Here is a 21,938-nt window from a genome sequence, read left to right on the forward strand (position 1 = left end):
TGGAGCTCTGCAGTGCCTGATAAGGGCTGTGTTGCCCCCCAAACCTTCTACTGCTTCAAATGTGGCCTCTTTGAGGTGCATTCTCTGGTGTCTAGCCAGGTGGGAGCTGACATTGAAACTTTTCCCACAGTCAGGGCATTCATAGGGTTTCTCTCCAGTGTGGATCCGATGATGGCGGATGAGAGCTGACTTGAAGCTGAAGCTTTTCCCACACTCAGGACAGCCGTAGGGTTTCTCTCTTGTGTGGCTTCTCCAGTGGTGAATGAAATGTGAGACCTGCACGAAGCTTTTCCCACAGTCCGAACACGTGTAGGGTTTCTCTCCGGTGTGGAGCATCTGATGCTGAATAAGGTGGCTGCTCTCCATGAAGCATTTCTCACATTCTGGACATTTAAAGGGTTTCTCGCCCGTATGGAATTTCCAGTGTCTTCTGAAGGCGGTTTGGTTTGCAAGTCCTTTCCTGCAATCTGGGCATTTTAAAAGAGATTGGCCCAGATGGAGACCGTCATCCACAGTATGTTTCTGACACAGCCTGCTGCTTTCCTCACAGACAGTGTGTGCATCTTCATTTCCAACCTGATTGTGGTGGACTCCAGGTTATTTCCATATCTGCAAACCTTTGTGACACTGAGCAGGCCTTTCCATTGCTTCCGCTTGCCTTGTTCTGTGAGGTGACCAGATCTGAAATGTTTTCCCCAGCTTAGAACTCTGAGAGGTTGCCATCCTGGGATCTTCTTGCAGCAAGTGTGTCTCCCTGTTCTTACTCATCGTCTTTATAGTTGCTGAGAAAAAAGAAGGGGAAAACTTTAGATAACATATGGCCCTGGATGGTTTTTAAATGGCATGTAGGTAGCTTCACTGGGTGTGATTTACAGTGCAGTTACCAGTTGCAGGGGAGTAACAGCAGGAGAGAGGGCACACCCTCAACTCCTGTCTGTGGCTTCCAGCAGTATCTGGTGGGCCACTGTGCGAAACAGGAGGCTGGACTAGATGAGCCTTGGGCCTGATCCAGCAGGGCTGTTCTTATGGGGCCCCCATGCAATGGCTAAATGTGTATAACCAGAGCTAAAGGGAGGAGGGAGCAAGGTGAAAGAGGAAGTGTCTGCCTTTTTCTGAATAGTTCCTGTGAACGCGAGTTTGGCCTGAGCCACATCATGGGGTTGGGGTGGGGGACTACGTCCTTTCTAGAAAACAGACGAGAGGGAGTGCTGGGTATGATCTGAGGCAGCTGATCTACTCATCTGGCTGAAGAAATGCCAGGGCTTGACAAATCCCAGGCCCCAGGAGCTGCAGAACCTAGAACTCTAACCGTGGTGGAACCTGGAGACTGAACTCAGGATCTTTACCATGAGCTTTCTCTCTCAAGCCTCCCTCCCTATCCATACATGCAAGCCATCCTCACTGAGCGACAGACATGCCTGTGTAAACCATCCTTGGGCCTCTTCATATGTTCACACAAAGCATGAGTTCCTCTGGCCCCTTTGGGAAGACAGCAACACAACATCCTGAGGCTGTCCTCACGAGCAGCCAAGACCGGGTTAAGGAAGCCAAGACTGGGCTTGGCTGCCTGTAAGAACTGCCAGGAGGCATGCCGCTCCCGGCGGCACCTCAGCAGGAAACCCGCCTAGGGAGCCCGCCTTGTAAATGAGCTTAAACGTTTCCCTGATCATGTGCCAGGGCCCCAGCGGCTTGCAGCCGGCACTGAAGCACTGATGGCCACTCACCTGTGACTGGGGGATCTCCACAATGCACTATGTGCATTGTTGGATTTCTGGGGGCCAGGACCATGCCTCCGCACTCCCTGGGGCAGTGGCAGACCACCTGGGTGTGCGATCCGAATACCCAGACGGTCCTCTGAGATCGTCTGCAGGGAAGGCGGGCTTCTGCAGCCTTCTCCACTACCCACCCACCACCCTGTCCGTCTGGTTGTGAGAATGACCTCCATGTCTACAGATAATGGGGGTGCAGGGATAGCCTTAATATGTGTGAAGTGAAAGAAGATTCTAAGAACCAAAGTGCTGTGATGGTTAGTGTACTGGGCTAGGAGTAGAGAGGCCCCGGGTTCAAACCCCCACAGAGCTGGCATGAAGACAAAAAGGGCTGCCCATATATGTTGCCCTGAGCTTCTTGGAGTAAGGGTGGGATATAAATGTGAATAATAAATGAATGTAGTCACATTGCTCTTCTAAAATAAATTAGCTGATGACTATTTCAGTGCAGGAGAAGAGGCGTGCAAGTTTCAAGCACATTGAGAGAAAAAGATGTCCCAAGGGTGTGTGGAGTTTAAATGAGTTTATTTGTTCAGTTGATTTCTATCCTGCCTTTTGATCCAGAAGGATCCCCAAAGCAGAGTGCATAAAATATAATGGCTGACATGAGAAAAATTATTCAAAGTAGTTCCACTGCAATTAAAAAAGACAGATTCAGATCTTTATTACAGTCATTGACCAGTAAATCAAAATTAAACCCATCACCATCCATCCACCATCAATCTGAAACTATCAATCTAATAAGTCAATCTGGAACACAAGAACCCTATATAACCTATATAAACATAAACACTTAATGTATTTTACAATCACCGTCTGCTATAATGGGTATAATTATATAATTCAACTATCACCATCTGCCTTGACACACTTTGTGTGCAATGGCACAAAAATTAGCAATGCATGCAGTTACATGTACATTTTTGTTATATGTAAGAAAACATAACATTCCTCTGACCTACCCAGTAAGATTAAAAAGGGACTACTAATTTACTATGTAAATTGTAATAAAACACATATTTAAGTAAAATATGCCCCATAGTTTCTATTCCTCTGAACCACATGGGCATTTATGTAAATAATATGGAGTTCTTTTATATATGCCTTCCAGCCATGCTGATGGGAAAGTGTTAAATTTAATTAGATTTATGGTTTTAATTGTTAATGTTGTTTTAAATGATTTTCATGTTGGTTTAAAATGATTTTAATTGTAAACTGCCCAGAGATGCAAGTTTTGGGAGATATAAAAATATGTTAAATAAATAAATAAATAAATAAATAAATAAATAAATAAATAAAATCTAAGGTAAAAGCTCTTTGTTGTTTTGGGATTGTCATATAGTAGATAGGTAATCAGCTGTTTTTAAGGCAGGCTATACCCACAAACTTGTAATAGAATTGGAGAGCTTACCTGTCTCATTCTGAAATTCCATATCCAAAAACCTTTGTTTGAGTACCATTTTGGCCCCATCTAGGAGAGTAAAAACTCAGTGGAAAACCCTAGAACATTATGTTTTCCTTTATCAACTGGTTTCACTTGGATTGAAACTCATCCATTAATACCAGTGGTGCTAAACCATTAAAATAAATTTTTAATTTCAGCCAGGAGTTAAATATAGCCATCCACACCTGGGTCTCCACTTTTTGTACACCCGCTTCCAGCCTAAGGGCAAAGTTAGATACACATCTTGGCTCTTGAAAAAACTGCTCTCAGAAATTTAGTTTGTATAACTTCTTGCTGGGTCCAATTTAAATAAGGTCTCCACTGAGCTCCATATAGTAATTGAACCATAGATTTAGCTAAAAATAATTCAATAGCTGCTGGAACAAAATATCCCCATCGCATCATCTGTGTAAAGAAGGATGGGCAGCCTTTCAGCCAGTTTAGGAGGATGAATCTACACCATCCAAATGCTTAACCAGCAAGTTAATGCAACCATTAATAAAAGAGGAGCTAGGATATACCCTTGTTTAGCCATTTCTTGTGAGTATCGAGTTTGAGAGATCACCACTGGGGTTACATTTCACCCGAAGCTGTGTGTTACTGTATACAGGGGAGTATCTAGGGTGGGGCAGGCAGGGCACATGCCCCAGGTGCCACTTGAAGGGGGTGCCAATTTTTAAAATTAAAAAAAAATTAAAAAATGGCAGCCAAAAACAAAATGGCCACCGTGCATGCTCAAATGGCCTCTGTGAGGCCCTAGGCCATGCCAGGCCTCGCAGAGGCCATTTGAGCATGCATGGTGGCCATTTTGTTTTCAGCAGCCAGTTTTTTAAAATATATCTATTTTTTAAAATGGCCACCGCACATGCTCAAATGGTCCCTGTGAGGCCCTAGAGGCCAGTGGGACAAGGGGGAACCTTTGAAAACCATCCCCCACAGCCTTTAGGAAGCCCTCCAAAGGGGCTACAGGTTAATTTTTTTAAAAAAATTAATTTATTATAAGTCACTGTACACATATTCAGATTGGCACTATGTACAGAGAATCAGGGCTTGTGAATACTGAGCTGAAGCTTATGAGCTAGGATTGTATTCATTTGCTCTTATTTTGCTTCTTGTGATAAGTGAGTTAAATGTGATATCTTAATAATATGCCTATTAATGGTGAGTTTGCCTTTGAATCAGTGTGAAATCCTTAGTATTAAGGCCCACTGGGAGTTTCTTGCTCTCTTTCTCTCATTTTAACTGTCTTTCTGAAAGACTAGAATATATTCCAAGCAGTGACACAGTTTACTCTGCATATCCTTTAATTATTTACGGAGTATCTGGGAAAAGCCAAAGTCTCCATTTATTTTTAAAACTTATGTAATAGTGATGCTACAATGCATAGTAGAGAATTAGACAGGCACTTCTGTTTAGTTTTCCAAGTACACCTCCACATAGTCTTTGGGTATTTCATGAGCCCCAGCATACTGAAAATTGTAGTTTCCCAGCATTTTTTGGTCTGGATACGTCCACTGCTAAATAGTTTTTGAAATATTAAAAGATTAACGAGCTTGACTTGTATTTTTCAGCTGATATTATAGTAAAGTTATCTGAATGATGGGTGTCAGATGTTTGGACAGGGGGTGCAATTTCAGTGCTTGCCCTAGGCACTATTTTCCCTAGATACGCCTCTGACTATATAGTTTGTAAATAAAAGATAATAAATGTTTATCAGTTGAGGTAGCCCCAAGCGTTCTCCACAAAATTTCTCTGGATATGAGATCAAATGGAAACTTAAAATCAATAAAGACTGAATATAGCAAAGACCCGACTTTATGACTGTATTTTTCAACTAAATGTCACTGAGCGTCCAGCTCTAAAGCCCTCCTGCTCCTCAGCAAGAATTGATTCCTGCTCCATCCAGTATTGGAGAGGAGAGCTGGTCTTGTGGTAGCAAGCATGACTTGTCCCCATAGCTAAGCAGGGTCTGCCCTGGTTGCATATGAATGGGAGACTTGATGTGTGAGCACTGTAAGATATTCCCCTTAGAGGATGGAGCCGCTCTGGGAAGAGGATATAGGTTCCAAGTTCCCTCCCTGGCTTCTCCAAGATAGGGCTGAGAGAGATTCCTGCCTGCAACCTTGGAGAAGCCGCTGCCAGTCTGTGAAGACAATACTGAGCTAGATAGACCAATGGTCTGACTCAGTATATGGCAGCTTCATATGTTCCTATGTTCCAGTCTTGGAGCTTCCAGAGTAAATGCCTAGAATAAAGTTTGTTTGTTTAACTTTTATACCACCCAAACTTTCGTCTCTGCTAATGATACACAATAAACTGATTGGCCTGTAATTGTGTGGACCACCCCTTCTCCCCTTTTTGAAAATAGGAATGATAATGGCAAGTCCACAGTCATTAAGGATGTTATTGTTTTATCAATGTATGTAAAAAGGGATGCCAGTCAATGTTGGCCTTAATTAACTTGATGGCGATGTCATCACGACCTGAGACCTTACCACATTTCAGATGAGTTATCAATCTGGTGTACTCATCTAGCGAAACTGCAGGCCAGTCAGGCATTGGCTCTTTACTTAGATCAAAATGATCTGTTTTCCCAGCCTGGTTTGCATAGAGCTTCCTAAAGTGGTCTTCCCATACTGTCAGAGAGATGTGATAATCACCTCTATTAATGCCCTTTCCCGGGTAAGTCAGTGATCATACACCAAAAGGAAACTAGGGGTGTGCACGGAACCGCCACACTGCGGTCCGGCACTGGGGTGGGGGGTCGCTTTAAGAGCGGTGGAAGGGTTTACTTACCCCTCCCGCCGCTTTCCGTTGTTGTGCCGTAATTTGTAGAGTAATTGGGGCAGCCGGATACCTCCCTGCCGCCCCTTCCCCACTGCGGCTCTGCAAAACTCCCAGTAATGCTTTGCGCGCGCACACATCGTGTGCATGTCCTCAACTCTTGCCTGTGGTCTTCCCAGAGGCATTTAGTGGGCCACTGTGTGAAACAGGATGCTGGACCAGATAGGCTTTGGGCCTGATCCAGCAGGGCGGTTCTTACGGGAGATGGCTGAATCACCCTGTAAGATACTATTTCATATTATTATCAGTTCTTCAGATTTAATTGCTCTGTCCTTTTTAACCTAATTAACCTGCAGTGTGGCTTTTGTGTTAAACTTGGTGGCTATTCAGCATACATGTGTCTCTCAGGAGGCTTTAGAAACAATGCTACTAGGAGGTGATCACTGTCAGGTCGACACTCTATTTCCACCTGCTCTACGTAATTTAATAAATTCCAGGAAGCCACTATCTAATTGACTGTAGACATTCTTCCCCTGGACCAGAACATATATTATCCGGGCTAGTCACTCTCCAATGCACCATTCAGGATATATAACTCCAACTGGTTTACCATTTGGACTAAACAAAACCCTGCCATTTACCTACCCTGTCCTTAAATTAACTGTTTACTAACCCGACATCACCCTCCCTCTCACTGTGAGGTTAAGAAGTGATAACGGGCATACAATACAGAATCATTTGAGCCTATCCTAGCATTTAGATCACCACCCACAATAACCTGTGCAGAAGATAATTTACCAATTTACTAATATAGTTTACCAATATAATTTTCAATTTCATGCCAAAGAGCCTTAATCTACACATAAACATAAGGGAGACAAATATATATTAATAAGAAGTAATCGGTTTTGGTGGAAATCCAAAAGAATTGCCCACTGCTGAAAGGAAGGAAGTTTCTTGATATCAGTTCTCAGTCTTATGGAAATTAGGATGGCTACTTCACGCAGGGGTCTCCCCTTTCTGTCATTAAAAGGGACATTGCCTAACTTTCCTATTAATTTAAATTGAGTCATGTCAGCCAATGTCATTAGGGCTGCTTCTGCCCCCTCTAGCACATAATATACCTATTCTACTTACTCCCTTCTCATTAGGGTTGCCATATTCAAGCTTCCCAAATCCAGGTAGCCTAATCTGCATATTATGCAAATCATGTGACAACTAATTTGCATATTTATTTATTTGACAGATTTATAGACTTTCTCCTCCTCCTCTGCCCTCCCATGTGATCAGATCCAGAGTAAAATCCGGGCAATCCGGGCAGTGCATTTGAAATCCGTGTAAATTGGGGTGGTATCTAGCAGCCGGGTGGAAGAGCCAAAATCTGGGGGACATGGCAACCCTACTTCTCATTAGTACTCTTTCTTTCCCCCCTCCTCTTATGGTGGACTAGGGCAGCCATTCTGGGAAGATGTGCAACAACAGGCCTAACTCATGTCCACAGGAATTATTCTACAGATATGGAGGACACTTCTTTCTTCTTGCTCCCTCCTGCTCTTACCTCTGCTGAGCAGGTGCTGTTCCCTACTTCTTGTTTTTTTTTTAACTTTGTCCTTGCTTTTTAGGGCTAATCTCTTTTTTCCTCCTTTCCCTTACAGCATGAGTGCGCCCAGGCCTTTAACAACTTTTTGGCAGCCAGGCATTCAATAGAAGATGGAGAAACTATCATCCGCTATCTTTCTAAATATCATGAAAATAATAAAGAACCAGGAGCTCTGCCAAGAAAAAGGTACTCAGCCTAGCTTTTTAAAAACACTGAATGAGCAAGTCTGTGGTGGTGTGAGCAGGCTTCACCTGTTGGATTGGTGCCTTCCATGTAGCTATTAAGCACATGACCTCTGCCAGTTAAGAAAACCAAGAAACAACTCTAGCCACTGCTCCATTCCTGGGGTTTTCCTGATTGCAGCCGCTCATTGAGATCTCACTTCAGCCTCCTGGGGTTTCCAGCTCGTGAGGAGTTAATGCCGTCTTCAGGGCCCTGGGCTGCTCCATGAGGTTTGGTCCAATGAGAACCACTCCCTCCCTTGATCAGGCAGAGGGAAACAAAGATCAGGGTGCTTTCCATCACTGGCTGGAAGCAGACACTAAAGCACACACACACACACCCGCATATGCAACAACTCTCTGACCCAGGAAGCTCAACACACCGGCTAAGGCAGGGAGCAAAGCCAGAACAACCTCGTCTCCCTCTTCCCTTGCCTGCCAGAGCCCTCTAGTAGACACAGACAGCCAAGCACTGAGAGTTTCATTTCTGAATAAATCCAAATGCCACCATAAGATCCTCTCATATTTGGCCCTAGCAGAAGATATTACCTACTATGACTTTTGGACTTTTTTCTAAGGGACCAATGCTTACCTGCAGTTTCTGAATAAGATGGTGCTGAGGTCAACTTTACTTACGAAGAAGTCAATGGCTGACATCTTGATTAAATTACTTGATAGAAGTCCTACTGATTTCATTTAGACTCCCACTGAATAATTTAATCAGGATGTCAGTCAATGGCTTAGGGCTAGGCTAGGGAGCCAGAGTGGTCTAGTAGGCGGACAAAAAGGTGTTCATGTTTGTGGCAGAGATGTACAAACCCACCCAAGAGAAATCCAGGGAATCATTTCTAAACACTGGATTTTAGAGATGGGGTGTTCCACTAAATTCAGGAGGCATGGTAAGATTCTGGCTGAACAGGATACTTGCTGGAGTTTGGGTTGTTGGGTCCCTAGATCTGGGTGGGTGCCATTAATATTGTCGGCATGTGCTAATTTGGCAAAGAGGCACCTTTTACCGTGGTGATTCTCTTTATTTAGCAGGGGGAGAGTAACTGGCCCTATCCACCCCCAGCACAGTACCTCCAGCGACTGCTGCTGGTGTCTATCTTATGTTTCTTTTTAGATTGTGAGCCCTTCGGGGACAGGGATCCGTCTTATTTGTTATTTCTCTGTGTAAACCACCCTGAGCCATTTTTTGGAAGGGTGGTATAGAAATCGAATGAATGAATGAATGAATGAGGCTTAGAGACCTCTGGTGGCGCAGTGGTAAAACTGCCGCCCTGTAACCAGAAGGTTACAATTTCGATCCTGATCAGGGGCTCAAGGTTGACTCAGCCTTCCATCCTTCCGAGGTCGGTAAAATGAGTACCCAGAATGTTGGGGGCAATATGCTAAATCATTGTAAACCGCTTAGAGAGCTCCGGCTATAGAGCGGTATATAAATGTAAGTGCTATTGCTATTGCTATATAGAGTCCCTGTGATTTAGCAACTGAAGTGCTAGACACAGGCCAAGGAGATGAACATGTTCAAAGACAACTTTGTCACTGATTCTTAGAACCTTTAGCAGCTCATACACCATCAGTATCAAGTCCCAGATTAAAAATATTAAGTACTTGCCTTTCCATGTTCTTTCCAGCCTCTTCTCCATGCCCGTCTGCCTCCCACATTTACGGTGAAGCAAACAAGAAAATTGTTTTTAAAGTGCCATGCTATTCTATGCCCATATTCCTTGCTTGAGGCACAAAAAAAGCATGATCTCACAAAATAATAGCCAGTCAGAATGGGTAGAACAAACAATTTGTATTTATTGACCAGGATATTCAAGGCCCTCACATATTTTTATATGTAAAACTGGAATTTTATATGGTATGGCAGTTTAAATACATAATAATTTGCCAGGTTTTAGAGCTAAAGTTGGTTTTCCTCAATGGTTGCCCTAATCTTAAAATACTCTCCTAAAGTGAACATTTCATAATATTTTAAAATGTCCAAATAATATTTCACTTCAATCCTTCATTAATAGTAATAAACAGGGACTGAATAATCTGTCACACTGTCAGCCTAAAAAAAACGATGTTATTGTAGCATTTCCTTCTCATCACTGTGCAGGAATTCAAAACACTTCCCCACTTGGTTAATAAATACATTTTTTCCTCCAAAGACAAGCGCTTAGGTGAGCAACCCCTCAACATTTAATAATCACCATCAGTACTAGCCAGATAAAATCCTCCAGGCCCAGTGGGCAATGACGTTGACTAGATTAACACTCAGTAGACAATGTATTCTCTCTTTTTAAAATCAGTTATACAAAAAGTTACAGGGCAGGACCACACATGCATCTATGCGCATGATGACATGCTGATGTCATATAGGAATGTGGGATTGGTCTCTTTTGGGAAAGTCTATATTTGAGGTGATATCATACAATGGCCTGGCGTTACTTGTGCGCCCAGGTCTGTGATAGTTCATTCACCCATGCAAGTCTCTATTTGATGTTACAGTCATCACATTTTACACTGAAAACAAAGAGAGGTTCAAAACCCAAAGATGCAACAAATATGAGAATATCAGGATTGTAAAAACAAAAAAATCCCCACAGATCACTGCAAGTGCACCATTTCTTGAAAGAAGATGTAATAATTATAGCCAATAATTTTAGCTAGGGTACAGAAACATAACCATTTTTGTGTTACATGATCTAGCTTAGAATCTACACTCCAACAAACATTTATAGGGGAGGTTGCTACTTGTGCACCAGTCATTTACAATTAAGTTTCAGACTCCGTTTTTGGACTAATACTGTCTTGGTTTGCCCTGCTTCGAATCACAGAATTTTAGAGCAAGAAGGGATCTTGGAAGGTCTTCTGGTCCTACCCGCTGCTCAGAGCAAAAATCTGCTGTATCATCTCTTGACATATGGCTGCTTAGCCTTTGTTTGAAGACCTCCAGTCAAAGAAAGCCCAGCCCATGGGGCAGACTGCTCCATTGTCAAAGAGTTCTTACAGTTAAGAGCTTCTTCCTAACGTCTAGCCTAAATCTGCTTCTTTGTAATTTCAACCCATTTGTCCTGCCCTTTGGAGCAACAGAGAACAAGTTTGCGCTTTCTGTGAGGCAGCTATCTGAAGACAGCTGTTCAGATATTTGAAAATGGAAATCACATCTCCCCTTGCTCTTCTCCAGGCTAGATATATCCAGCTCCTACAATCATTCCTCATGGGACCTGGCTGACTACTTTCAGCCACAACATCCTTCTGAAGCACCTTTCAGGATCAGAGTCAGGGACACCAATTTGCAGTGGTTGAACTTCTTGGAGGGTAGGGTGGGAAGGGTGCTGCAGGGAGATTGTCATTCTTCCACTTGAGAGCTAACCCATGGGAGTCCTCAGAATATTGTCTTCCATGTTGTTTGACTTCGAAATGATGCCACTGGTCATCAAGAGGTATGGAGCTTGGTGTTGTTGGTATGCGGACGACATGCACTCTTTTTCTCTTTTCCAGATCATCTGGGTTCAGCAACAGAAGTCCTTGAACTTGGGCTCATGATCAGTGGTGGGCTGGATCAGAGTGAATAAACTTAAGAGTTTATTATAGTAGGGGACTAAATGGACCAGTTAATTGGGGACTTACCTGTTCTAGATGGGGTCACATGTCCCTATAAGGATCAGGTTCATAGTCTGATGGTACTTCTGGACCCAACTTTGCTCTTGGATTCCCAGGCGGTGGCTGTGGCTTGGCGTACCTTTTATCAGCATCAGATTATACACCAACTACACCCACTGCTGGAAGGAAAAACTTGACCAAATGCTACTCACTCTTTCATAAGTTTGAGACTGAACTGCTGCAGTGCACTCAATGTGGGGCTGCCTTTTAAAAGTTGGGAACCTTCAGCCAGCACAGAATGCCATAGCGTGGCTTTTAGTAGGCATGGACCTGTATTTTCAAGTGTCACCCATTCTGAAGCATCTCTGTTGGCTAACTCAAGAGCCGGCTCCTTACATATAAAGCCCTAAATGATTTGGGTCCTGACTATCTCTGAGAAAGTCTCTTTCTGTGTGAGCCTTCCTGGTATGTAAGATGAGGTTCAATGAGGTTCAGCTTCAAATTCCATCTAATGTGAAGTCTCACTGGTCACCACTAGGAGCAGAGCCTTTTGAGTAGCAGCCCCGACAGACACTCTTCCTAAAGACATCAGGACAGCCCGCTTTCTGATGCGTTTCAAAAGATGGTTAAAAACATTTGGAAGAGCCTTTGAAAACTGCTAATGGTAATACCCAGATTGATTTGGGCTTCCCCCCTATGTATTGCTGCTCTTTTTGGATTTCAGCTATAGCTTTATTTGATGCTTTCAATTACATTTCTGGCATTTTATTGGTTTTAATTGCAAACTGCTGTGGTACCTTTTATGAAAAATGGCATATAAGTGGTTTTTTTAAAAAACCCACAACACTGCAGTGGCCTATGGCTAAAAAACACAAATATCACACAGTCAACTTATCTTCTTAAATGAAATCAGTTCTACACATACTAAAACCTATATTCTAAAGCAGGGCTGCTCAACTTCGGCCCTCCTGCAGATGTTGGCATACAATTCCCATAATCCCCGGCTATTGGCCACTGTGGCTGGGGATTATGGGATTTGTAGTTCAAAAACAGCTGGGGGGCCTAAGTTGAGCAGGCCTGCTCTAAAGGGTCAATTTAAGTTCTAATGGGAAGTTTTAGAAAAAAATTCTGTAGCTGTTGAAGATTACATTTTGGGGTTGTTTTTCACAAAATGAAAAATGTACATTAAGGTACTTTAGTGCTGGATTTTAAATATATTTATTTATTTTCAATTAGTATCCTCATACTTGTTGCTCCTTTTTGATTTTTTTTTAAAAATCTTGTCCCTTGCTGTTGTGTGCTGCCTTTCATTTTGCTACTGGTCATCACGCAATGAACATGCATGTGTGAACTCACCTTTAACAGTCTATTATCATGAGGCACACTGCTTGGGAAAGTAAGCAACAACACTGGTTCAGAAAGCTACTGGCTAGAAAGCCATGTTCTAGATCCTTCAGGAGAGGAATATTGTTTATAGTAATAGGAATTAGTCTACCATAGCATTTTCTTCATAAGCTAGGGTTTGTGTGTGGTGTGGACTCTCTGGTGTGAAATAAGATGCGATTTTTGATTAAAACTTTTCCCGCAGTTGGGACAGTTATACGGCTTCTCCCCTGTGTGAAGCCGCTGATGGATAACGAGCCCAGAGTTGAAGCTAAAGCTCTTCCCACAGTCCTTACACGTATACGGCTTCTGTCCCGTGTGAATGCCTTGATGCGAAATGAGGTGTGACCGCTGATTGAAGCTTTTACCACAATCAGAGCACTTATAGGGCTTTTCGCCAGTGTGGATTCGCTGATGTATAACAAGCCCAGAATTATAACTGAAGCTCTTCCCACAGTCGGGGCACTTAAAGGACTTCTCTCCCACATGGGTCCTCTGATGTGAAAGCAGGTGCGATTTCTGACTGAAGCTTTTCTCACAGTCGGAACATTTGTACGGCTTCTCCCCTGTGTGTATCCGCTGATGTATGATGAGCCCAGAGTTATAACTGAAGCTTTTCCCACAGTCAAAGCATTTAAAGGGCTTCTCTCCTGTGTGGGTCCCACGGTGAGAAGTCAGGTGTGATCGCTGGTTGAAGCTCTTGTCACAGTCAGGGCACTTGTAGGGCTTCTCTCCTGTGTGAATTCTCTGATGCACCATAAGACCAGAGTGATTGCGGAAGGTTTTCTCACAGATAATACACAGGTAAGGTTTTTCTCCCAAGGGGACAATTTGAGGCTTACTGAGGCCTGAGCTTGGACGGAAGCTCTCCCCCTGCTTGCTACATGCAATCTCGCTTTCTCCAATGTGGATCAGCTGTTGGATGACAATTTGGTCAAGATTCTTAAAATCCTCCTCCTTGCAGTGAGCAGCTTTGTCTTGTATTAAGTCCAAGGGGGATTTTTCTTGCTTGTCTGGCAAATCCTGACTCTCACTATCTCTTTCCCGTTTGCAGGCTTGGAAAACTCTCTCTTCAGGTCCTCCTAACCATCCATGTTCATTTGGCTCTTCTTTTACAGACACAGGCTCCTCAGTTGCCATCCCATTGCCTGTGGAGACAAATGGGATTCAAATCCAGAAGTTATACTGTGGTTTTCAATCCCCTGCCTCCCAGGTCCAAGTCATACAGGTCTTTTTAAATGAAAGGCGGTATATAAATGTAACAATAAAATAAATACAGGTGAAACTCAAAAAATTAGAATATCATGCAAAAGTTCATTAATTTCAGTAATGCAAATTAAAAGGTGAAACTGATATATGAGACAGACGCATTACATGCAAAGTGAGATAAGTCAAGCCTTAATTTGTTATAATTGTGATGATCATGGCATACAGCTCATGAAAACCCCAAATCCACAATCCCAGAAAATTAGAATATTACATGGAACCAAGAAGACAAGGATTGAAGAATAGAACAATATCGGACCTCTGAAAAGTATAAGCATGCATATGTATTCAGTACTTGGTTTGGGCCCCTTTTGCAGCAATTACTGCCTCAATGCGGCGTGGCATGGATGCTATCAGCCTGTGGCACTGATGAGGTATTATGGAAGACCAGGATGCTTCATTAGCGGCCTTCAGCTCTTCTGCATTGTTTGGTCTCATGTCTCTCATCCTTCTCTTGGCAATGCCCCATAGATTCTCTATGTGGTTCAGGTCAGGCGAGTTTGCTGGCCAATCAAGCACAGTAATCCCATGGTCACTGAACCAGGTTTTGGTACTTTTGGCAGTGTGGGCAGGTGCCAAGTCCTGCTGGAAAATGAAGTCAGCATCCCCATACAGCTCGTCTGCGGAAGGAAGCATGAAGTGCTCCAAAATCTCCTGATAGACGGCTGCGTTGACCCTGGACTTAATGAAGCACAGTGGACCAACACCAGCAGATGACATGGCTCCCCAAATCAACACAGACTGTGGAAACTTCACACTGGACTTCAAGCACCTTGCATTGTGTGCCTCTCCATTCTTCCTCCAGACTCTGGGTCCTTGGTTTCCAAATGAGATGCAAAAGTTGCTCTCATCAGAAAAGAGGACTTTGGACCACTGAGCAACAGACCAGTTCTTTTTTTCTTGAGCCCAGGTAAGACGCTTCTGACGTTGTTTGTTGTTCAGGAGCGGCTTGACAAGAGGAATACGACATTTGAAGCCCATGTCCAGGATCCGTCTGTGTGTGGTGGCTCTTGATGCACTAACTCCAGCCTCAGTCCACTCCTTGTGAAAGTCCCCAACACTTTTGAATGGCCTTTTCCTGACAATCCTCTCCAGGCTGCGGTCATCCCTGCTGCTTGTGCACCTTTTTCTTCCACACTTTTCCCTTCCACATAACTTTCTATTAATGTGCTTTGATACAGCACTTTGGGAACATCCAACTTCTTTTGCCATTACCTTTTGAGGCTTTCCCTCCTTATGGAGGCTGTCAATGATGGTTTTCTGCACAACTGTCAAGTCAGCAGTCTTTCCCATGATTGTGATTCCTAATGAACCAGACTGAGAGACCATTTAAAGGCTCAGGAAGCCTTTGCAGGTGTTATGGATTGATTAGCTGATTGGAGTGGGACACCTGGAGCCTAGACTGTTGAACCTTTTCACAATATTCTAATTTTCTGGGATTGTGGATTTGGGGTTCTCATGAGCTGTACGCCATGATCATCACAATTATAACAAATTAAGGCTTGACTTATCTCACTTTGCATGTAATGAGTCTATCTCATATATCAGTCTCACCTTTTAATTTGCATTACTGAAATTAATGAACTTTTGCACGATATTCTAATTTTTTGAGTTTCACCTGTAAATTAATTTAAAAAAACAATTAGGGTGAACAAATGGTGTGGAGACAGGAGAGAGAGAGAATAATGGATTGGCCCCAATGACAAAGATAATGTGAAAACACATTTATTTTAAGAGTACGAGGTACCAAAACTACCAACCCTATAAAAAGGTTGTAATGAATTCATTCCAGAGTGCCATCAAAAAGGTACAGTACTCCAGTGCCTAACTTCAGTTAAAGAAAAATACCTAATGATACACTTATAGATTGGGAAGGTTAAATCTCCAGCCACTGTACAAGAGAGTAACAAAAGAGTCCTGAAAAAGCTGGTCAAATTTAACAAAATATCTACAAGGTTCTCTCCCGGCCTCACATGAGAAGGTTTTTTTTTTTTTTTAAAGCCTCTTTTTCAGAGGAAAATCTTCATAAAAGACCTGAGTCATTTTTGGAAGGGCGATATATAAATCGAATAAAGAAACAAACAAACAAACACACAGCTTCTCACTAAAAAGAGACAACTTAAATGCTACAGGAAGCCTCCAAATTCAGTCATGTCCAAGGCAGAGAAGGAGGAAAGGGCTCAAAGCTTTCTCTCCATGACAGTTACCTTGCGCAAAACTGCCCCCCTCACCCGAAGCTGCTATCAGTTATAGTGGAGACAGAGAAGATAAATACCCGTATTGTGCCTGCTTTTTTCCTTACCAAGTCTAACAGCAGTGGGCGGGTGGGGATTGAACAGGGAAATGGCAAGTGAACAGGTCTCTTTCTTAATTAATTACATTTATATACGGCCTCATTCCAACATCTCATGGTAGTTTACAAACAAATCAAACGTCAAAACAGTCAAACATTTAAAACAACAATTTAAAACAGTAACAACAACAACAACCTGCAGCTGATCAAAGGCTAGGTGAAATAAACGTGCCTTGAGAGCTCTTTTAAAACCTGTTAGAAATGGGGAAGCTCTTACAACAACAGGGAGTTTGTTCCAAAGCCTCAGGGCAGCTATAGAAAAGGCCCATCCTTGAGTCACCACCAGATGAGTTGGGGGCAGCCATAGTTGGACCTCTCATAAGAACAGCCTTGCTAGATCAGGCCTAAGGCCCATCCAGTCCAGCATCCTGTTTCACACAGTGGCCCACCAGATGCCTCTGGGGAGCCCCCAGGCAAGAGGTATGTGCATGCCCCCTCTCCTGCTGTGCTCCCCTGCAACTGGTATTGAGAGGCATCGTGACTCTGAGGCTGGAGATGCCCCACAGCACCAGACTAGTAGCCACTGATAGACTTGTCCTCCATGAATTTGTCTAAGCCCCTTTTAAAGCCATCCAAGTTGGTGGCCATCACCATGTCCCATGGCAAAGAATTCCACAGATTAATCCTGCGCTGGGTGAAAAAGTACTTCCTCTTGTCAGTCCTAAATTACCCAACCTTCAGTTCCATGGGGTGACTCCCTGGTTCTAGTGTTGTTAGAGATGGAGAAAAATTTCTGTCTACCCTCTCTACTCCATGCATAATTGTATACACTTCAATCATGTCTCCCCTTAGTCGCCTCTTTTCCAAGGTAAAGAGCCCCAGATGCTGTAGCCTAGTCTCATAAGGTAGTTGCTCCAGGCCCCCGATCATTTTGGTTGCCCTCTTCTGCACTTTTCCCAGTTCTACAATATCCTTCTTAAGATACAGTGACCAAAGCTGTATGCAGTACTCCAGATGTAGCTGCACCATAGATTTGTATAAGGGCATTATAATATTAGCATTTTTATTTTCAGTCCCCTTCCTAATGATTCCTAGCATGGAATTGTCCTTTTTCACAGCTGCTGCACACTCTCCCAAAGATCTGGCCTACAATTGCTTAATTCTGAGGGATCTAGTATAGGCTTCTTCAAAGAGGCCTATACTAGCCTTAAGACACATTTAAACTCCTTACCCTGTGCTTCAATCCTGCTGTAATTTGCTTTCCCAGCCCCCAAGTTGCTTTTGTCTTGAAAAACGGGTTTAGATCTAAACACAGATTGCCCATGTAATGAGCAGCTCAGCCTTTCGTTTGTAGAGCTGGGAAGGAGCTCTAGAGCCCAAGACCTTGAAAATCTGCTGCAAATCAAAGCAGACAGTACGGCGCAAGATGGACCAATGGTCTGCCTCAGTACCTTAGCACACCTTATATAAGCAGAGGAAAGAGAGACAAAAGCTTCCCACAAAACAGTAGGCATCTTCTTCCCTGTAGACCACAAGAATTAGCAGCTTTGGGCTAACAAGTGAACACTACCAACTTAAGGAGTTCTTACAGGGGTGTTCTGCACTCTGGTTCTCCTCTGTTTTACAACTTTGGTTGCCCAAGATCAATGGTTTCTCTCCATCTCTCTCCATTGAGGAGAATTCCTCAGGCTGGACTGCCACCAATCCTGTAGACAAAAAGACAACGAAAAAGAAGACAAAATGAGATTTTCTAGGCAAGCTCCAGAAAACAAAGCAAGAGCTTTTTGACTTGGAAAGAGGATAAAGCACAATAATCTCCTTAAAGAGAGCTAGGGCATGTTCCAAGAGCACATTACAGCCACTTTGCTGAAGCTAAGCAGTTCTAGGTCTGGCCAATGCCTGGATGGGTAACTGCTTGGGAACACCATGTATGTTGCCTTGAGGTATGATGGAAGCTAGACAAAACAGAAGTGTAATAAGTAAATATATAAGCAGACTTTGGGAGTATCATCCTAAGATTCAGCTGCAGTATGACTTGCTTTCTTTTATCACAGAGGAAAAAACACTTCAGAACAAGGGAAGAGTCCTGCTGGAACAGATCAAAGCCCAGCATCCTGTTTCCAAGAGTGTGCAGCCACATGCTTCCGGGAAGCCCACACAAAGCAGATGGGGCTGTAGCTCAGTGGTAGAGCATCTGCCTTGCGTGCAGAAGGTCCCATGTTCAATCACTGGCATTTCCAGGTAGGGTTGGGAAAGATCTCATCTGAAGCCCTGGGCAGCTGCTGCAAGTTAGAGGAGACAAGAGAGAGCTAGATGGATCAATGGTTTGATTCAGTATAAGGCATAAAGACCTGACTAATGAATTTCCCACCCTTCCTCTGAAAACTCACAGTGGTATTTACCCTCAGAACAACCCTAGAAAGTAGTTTAGACAGGGATGCAGCAACTTCTCCAAGGTCACCGTGAATTTTATAAAGGAGCCAAGTTTGTTTGCATATTTATTATTTATTACATTTCTATACTGCCCCATCCAACAGCTCTGGGTGGTTTACAAAACCAAAGCCAAATACAATCATTGAAAAATCAAGCTTAAAACCATAAAACCATCTCTTTTTTCATATAAAAGTCAGATGTATACCTCTGAGAAGCCAGGTAGTATCATTTCAATCCAAATAGCATTGGGAGAGATCATTGTTAGTTACATTTCTATCCTACCCTTCTTCCAAGGAGCTCAGCATAGCATACAGTTTTATTCACTTGGATCTTCTCTTTGATCTTATCTTTCATGGCTTGTGGCTCGTGGGTCACTCTCAGCACCTCACTTTTCATGATCTTGATCTCACTTTACTATCACCACCCCATGGGATAGTTAGGCAGAGAAACAGTGACTGGCCCAGAATTCCCTCTAAGGTGTGCGTGTATGCACACGCTCACACACTTTTTGATGTCAGCTCAGTTAATTTTAGTTCCCATGCAGGTAGAAGCTGAAAGGTCCCACTCTGAATGCACATGCGTGCACACTGCCTTGATACTGCTGCCCAGAACAAACTCATTCCGCACACAGGTGAAAAAAAAAAAGAGAAAACACTAGTCACCCAGTGAGTTAAAATTTGAACACAGATCTGCAATATAAATGCAATAATAAAATAAAAAGAATAAAATTTCACTTTGACTGATCAAACATTTCAAAATAAAAATAAATAAATGATCTGGAGCTCCACCGTGTCACTTGTCAATTTAAGAAAAAAAGGCCAAGACACGATAATTTATACCATAAATACTGATGTTAAAGAATGCAGATCCGATCCCGGCCTACCCAGCTAGTGAGGTGGCTGGCCAATGTTGGATGCAAGTCTAGCCAGGAGAGGGCCCCAACTTAAAAACGTTTCTTCTAGCTGGGATACCAAAAGCTATTTTCCAGTTTCCCCCGCCTCCCGAAAGCCTCTGGATTACCTAGACAGACTTCGGCTGGCTTGAAGTTTTCACTGCAGAGCTGAAAACTGGCTCAAGTCTGGGGCAGTTCTCACTACGGTCGGGCTGGGAAGCAGCTGACCTCAGATCTCCGCCCACAGCGAAGGGGTCCGGGCTGTGACGTCCACGGAGGCGGCGACTCTGTGTACTCCCGGAAGCGCTCTCTCCTAACTCTGCTTTACAAAGAACGGCGCCTTCTCTACAAGCAAAGAACGAAGCCCTCTGGTGGCAGGACGCGAGAGAAGCCGCTTCGGCGCAGAAAAAGAAAAAGAAAAAGTTTTGAGTTACCCTAGGAGGGGTCTTAACAAGGGTTGCTAGCGTTTTAATTTTGAACTGACCTAGCCTGCACCTATATGGTCTTTCTCAGCTCTGCTCCTTTAGATGGGTTCAGCAACATGAAAATATAAAAGTGAAAGTAGACAGGATCTGTACAAGCTCCCAAGATTGTCTCTGCTATCTCCAGTTAATAGATCCCAGATAAGAAGACTAAGGACTTCTTCCTGAGGCTTTGGAGAGTTGCTACCATTGGGGGGGGGGGTGTTGAGAAAAAGACACTGGGTTGTAGGAGGAGCCAGTGGTCATGGTATAAGGCAGTTTTGCTACATATAGTGGCTTGGGAGCAATGACGGTATTGTCTACTTTCCCCGGTAGTGGTTCCAGCGTTCCAAGCAGGGGCTTTTTACCTGCTTTACCTGCTACCTGAAATCCTTTTAGGTCAAGGGTTGAACCGGAGACCTTCTGCATACAAAGCATGTGTTCCACCATTGAGTTATAGCCACGCCCATTAGGAGGTGGCCACATGACTGATGAGAAGGAGGAATTGTTCTGGGCATAGGAATAGGAAAATGCCCAAACTCTGACTTGGGTAGACTTACAAAGGGAATCCTAGAGCTACCACACCGTTTCCCCCAGTTTCTGCGTCCCTGGTTCTTGTTTGATGAAAAGGCACCTAGATGATGAGACACAGAGGAAGAGGTAGTATCTGTAATAGTTATTTAGATTTCTATCATGCCTCCTCTCTTAGGCTCAGGAGAGTAACATATAAAATACAAAATTGAAAAGATCAAAAATTGATTAAAAATATGCCTCTCCCCCTCCTGTCCTGAGCCATTAAAAGCCACCTGTTGGGCAGAAGAGTTTTAATGCTGCTATACACACATATATAGTGCCTAATATTTATTTATTTATATTTACTGATCATATTTATATTTCACCTGATATGTGCATCCCTAGGCAGTGTACACAATTAAAAACCTAACAAATATAAAACAGAGTAAAAACCATTACAATAATTTAACTGAATATAAAGTTAAAAATTTCATGGGGATAAAAACAAACACTTTAAAATTAATTTCCGTTAAAAGCCTGAGAAAACAGGTTTGTCTCGAGGGTCTTCTTAGAAGCAATCAGAAATGGAGGTGCTCTCATTTTGATAGGGAGCATAATCCCAAGCCCCGGGGGCAGCCACAGAAAAAGCCTGGGCCCAAGTCACCACCAAAGGAGCTGGTGGCCACTGGCAAATGTAACCAGATCTCTCCAGATGGTCTTAATAGGCGGCAGGGTTCATGACAAAGAAAGCGCTCTCTTAAGTACCCTGGACCCAAGTTGTTGAACGCTTTATAGGTAATAACCAGCACTTTGTATTTCGCTTGGAAACATATGGGGAGCCAGTGCAGTTATTTTTAAGTTGTCATTATATGGTCCCTTTGGGTAAACCCAGAGACCAATCTGGCTGCTGGATTCTGTACCAACTGCAGTTTCCTAACTACGTACAAAGGCAGCTCCACATAGAGTGCATTTCAGAAGTCAAGCCTGGAGGCTACCAACATATCCACCACTGTTTTAAGGTTATTTACCTCCAGAAATGGGCACAGCTGATGTATCAGCCAAAGCTGATTTAAAAAGTGCTCCTGGCCACTGCCTCAACCTGAGAATCGAGAGAGAGAGTTTGGGATCGAGGAGCACTCCCAAACTACATATCTGATATTTCAAGGGGAGTATGACCCCATTCAGAACAGGCAGATCTAAACCATTTCTTGGGTCACAACCCCCCCCCCCCGCCCCCCAGTCACTACCTCCATCTTATTTGGATTTAACTTCAGTTTGT

At 43.3% G+C, this 21,938-nt stretch overlaps 1 protein-coding gene across 2 annotated transcripts; it reads right to left on the reverse strand.

Moving 5' to 3' along the window:
- Positions 1 to 9,602: 9,602 nt before the first annotated feature.
- LOC128344446 (zinc finger protein 239-like) lies at positions 9,603 to 20,600 on the reverse strand. Of its 2 annotated transcripts, none has more exons than XM_053294560.1 (4): positions 20,515 to 20,600; positions 19,814 to 20,079; positions 17,950 to 18,066; positions 9,603 to 13,949 (listed from the first exon to the last, which is right to left on the reverse strand). In XM_053294560.1, exons 3-4 carry the CDS (start codon positions 18,029 to 18,031, stop codon positions 12,934 to 12,936), a joined length of 1,098 nt encoding a protein of 365 aa, XP_053150535.1. In that variant the 5' UTR covers positions 18,032 to 18,066; positions 19,814 to 20,079; positions 20,515 to 20,600; the 3' UTR covers positions 9,603 to 12,933. The 2 variants fall into 2 exon arrangements, with proteins under 2 accessions (XP_053150535.1, XP_053150534.1); XM_053294559.1 differs by having other exon boundaries at positions 17,950 to 18,642.
- Between the last annotated feature and the right edge of the window lie 1,338 nt (positions 20,601 to 21,938).

The sequence above is a fragment of the Hemicordylus capensis genome, chromosome 2, assembly GCF_027244095.1.
Source record: "Hemicordylus capensis ecotype Gifberg chromosome 2, rHemCap1.1.pri, whole genome shotgun sequence".
NCBI classification, from domain to species: Eukaryota; Metazoa; Chordata; class Lepidosauria; order Squamata; family Cordylidae; genus Hemicordylus; species Hemicordylus capensis.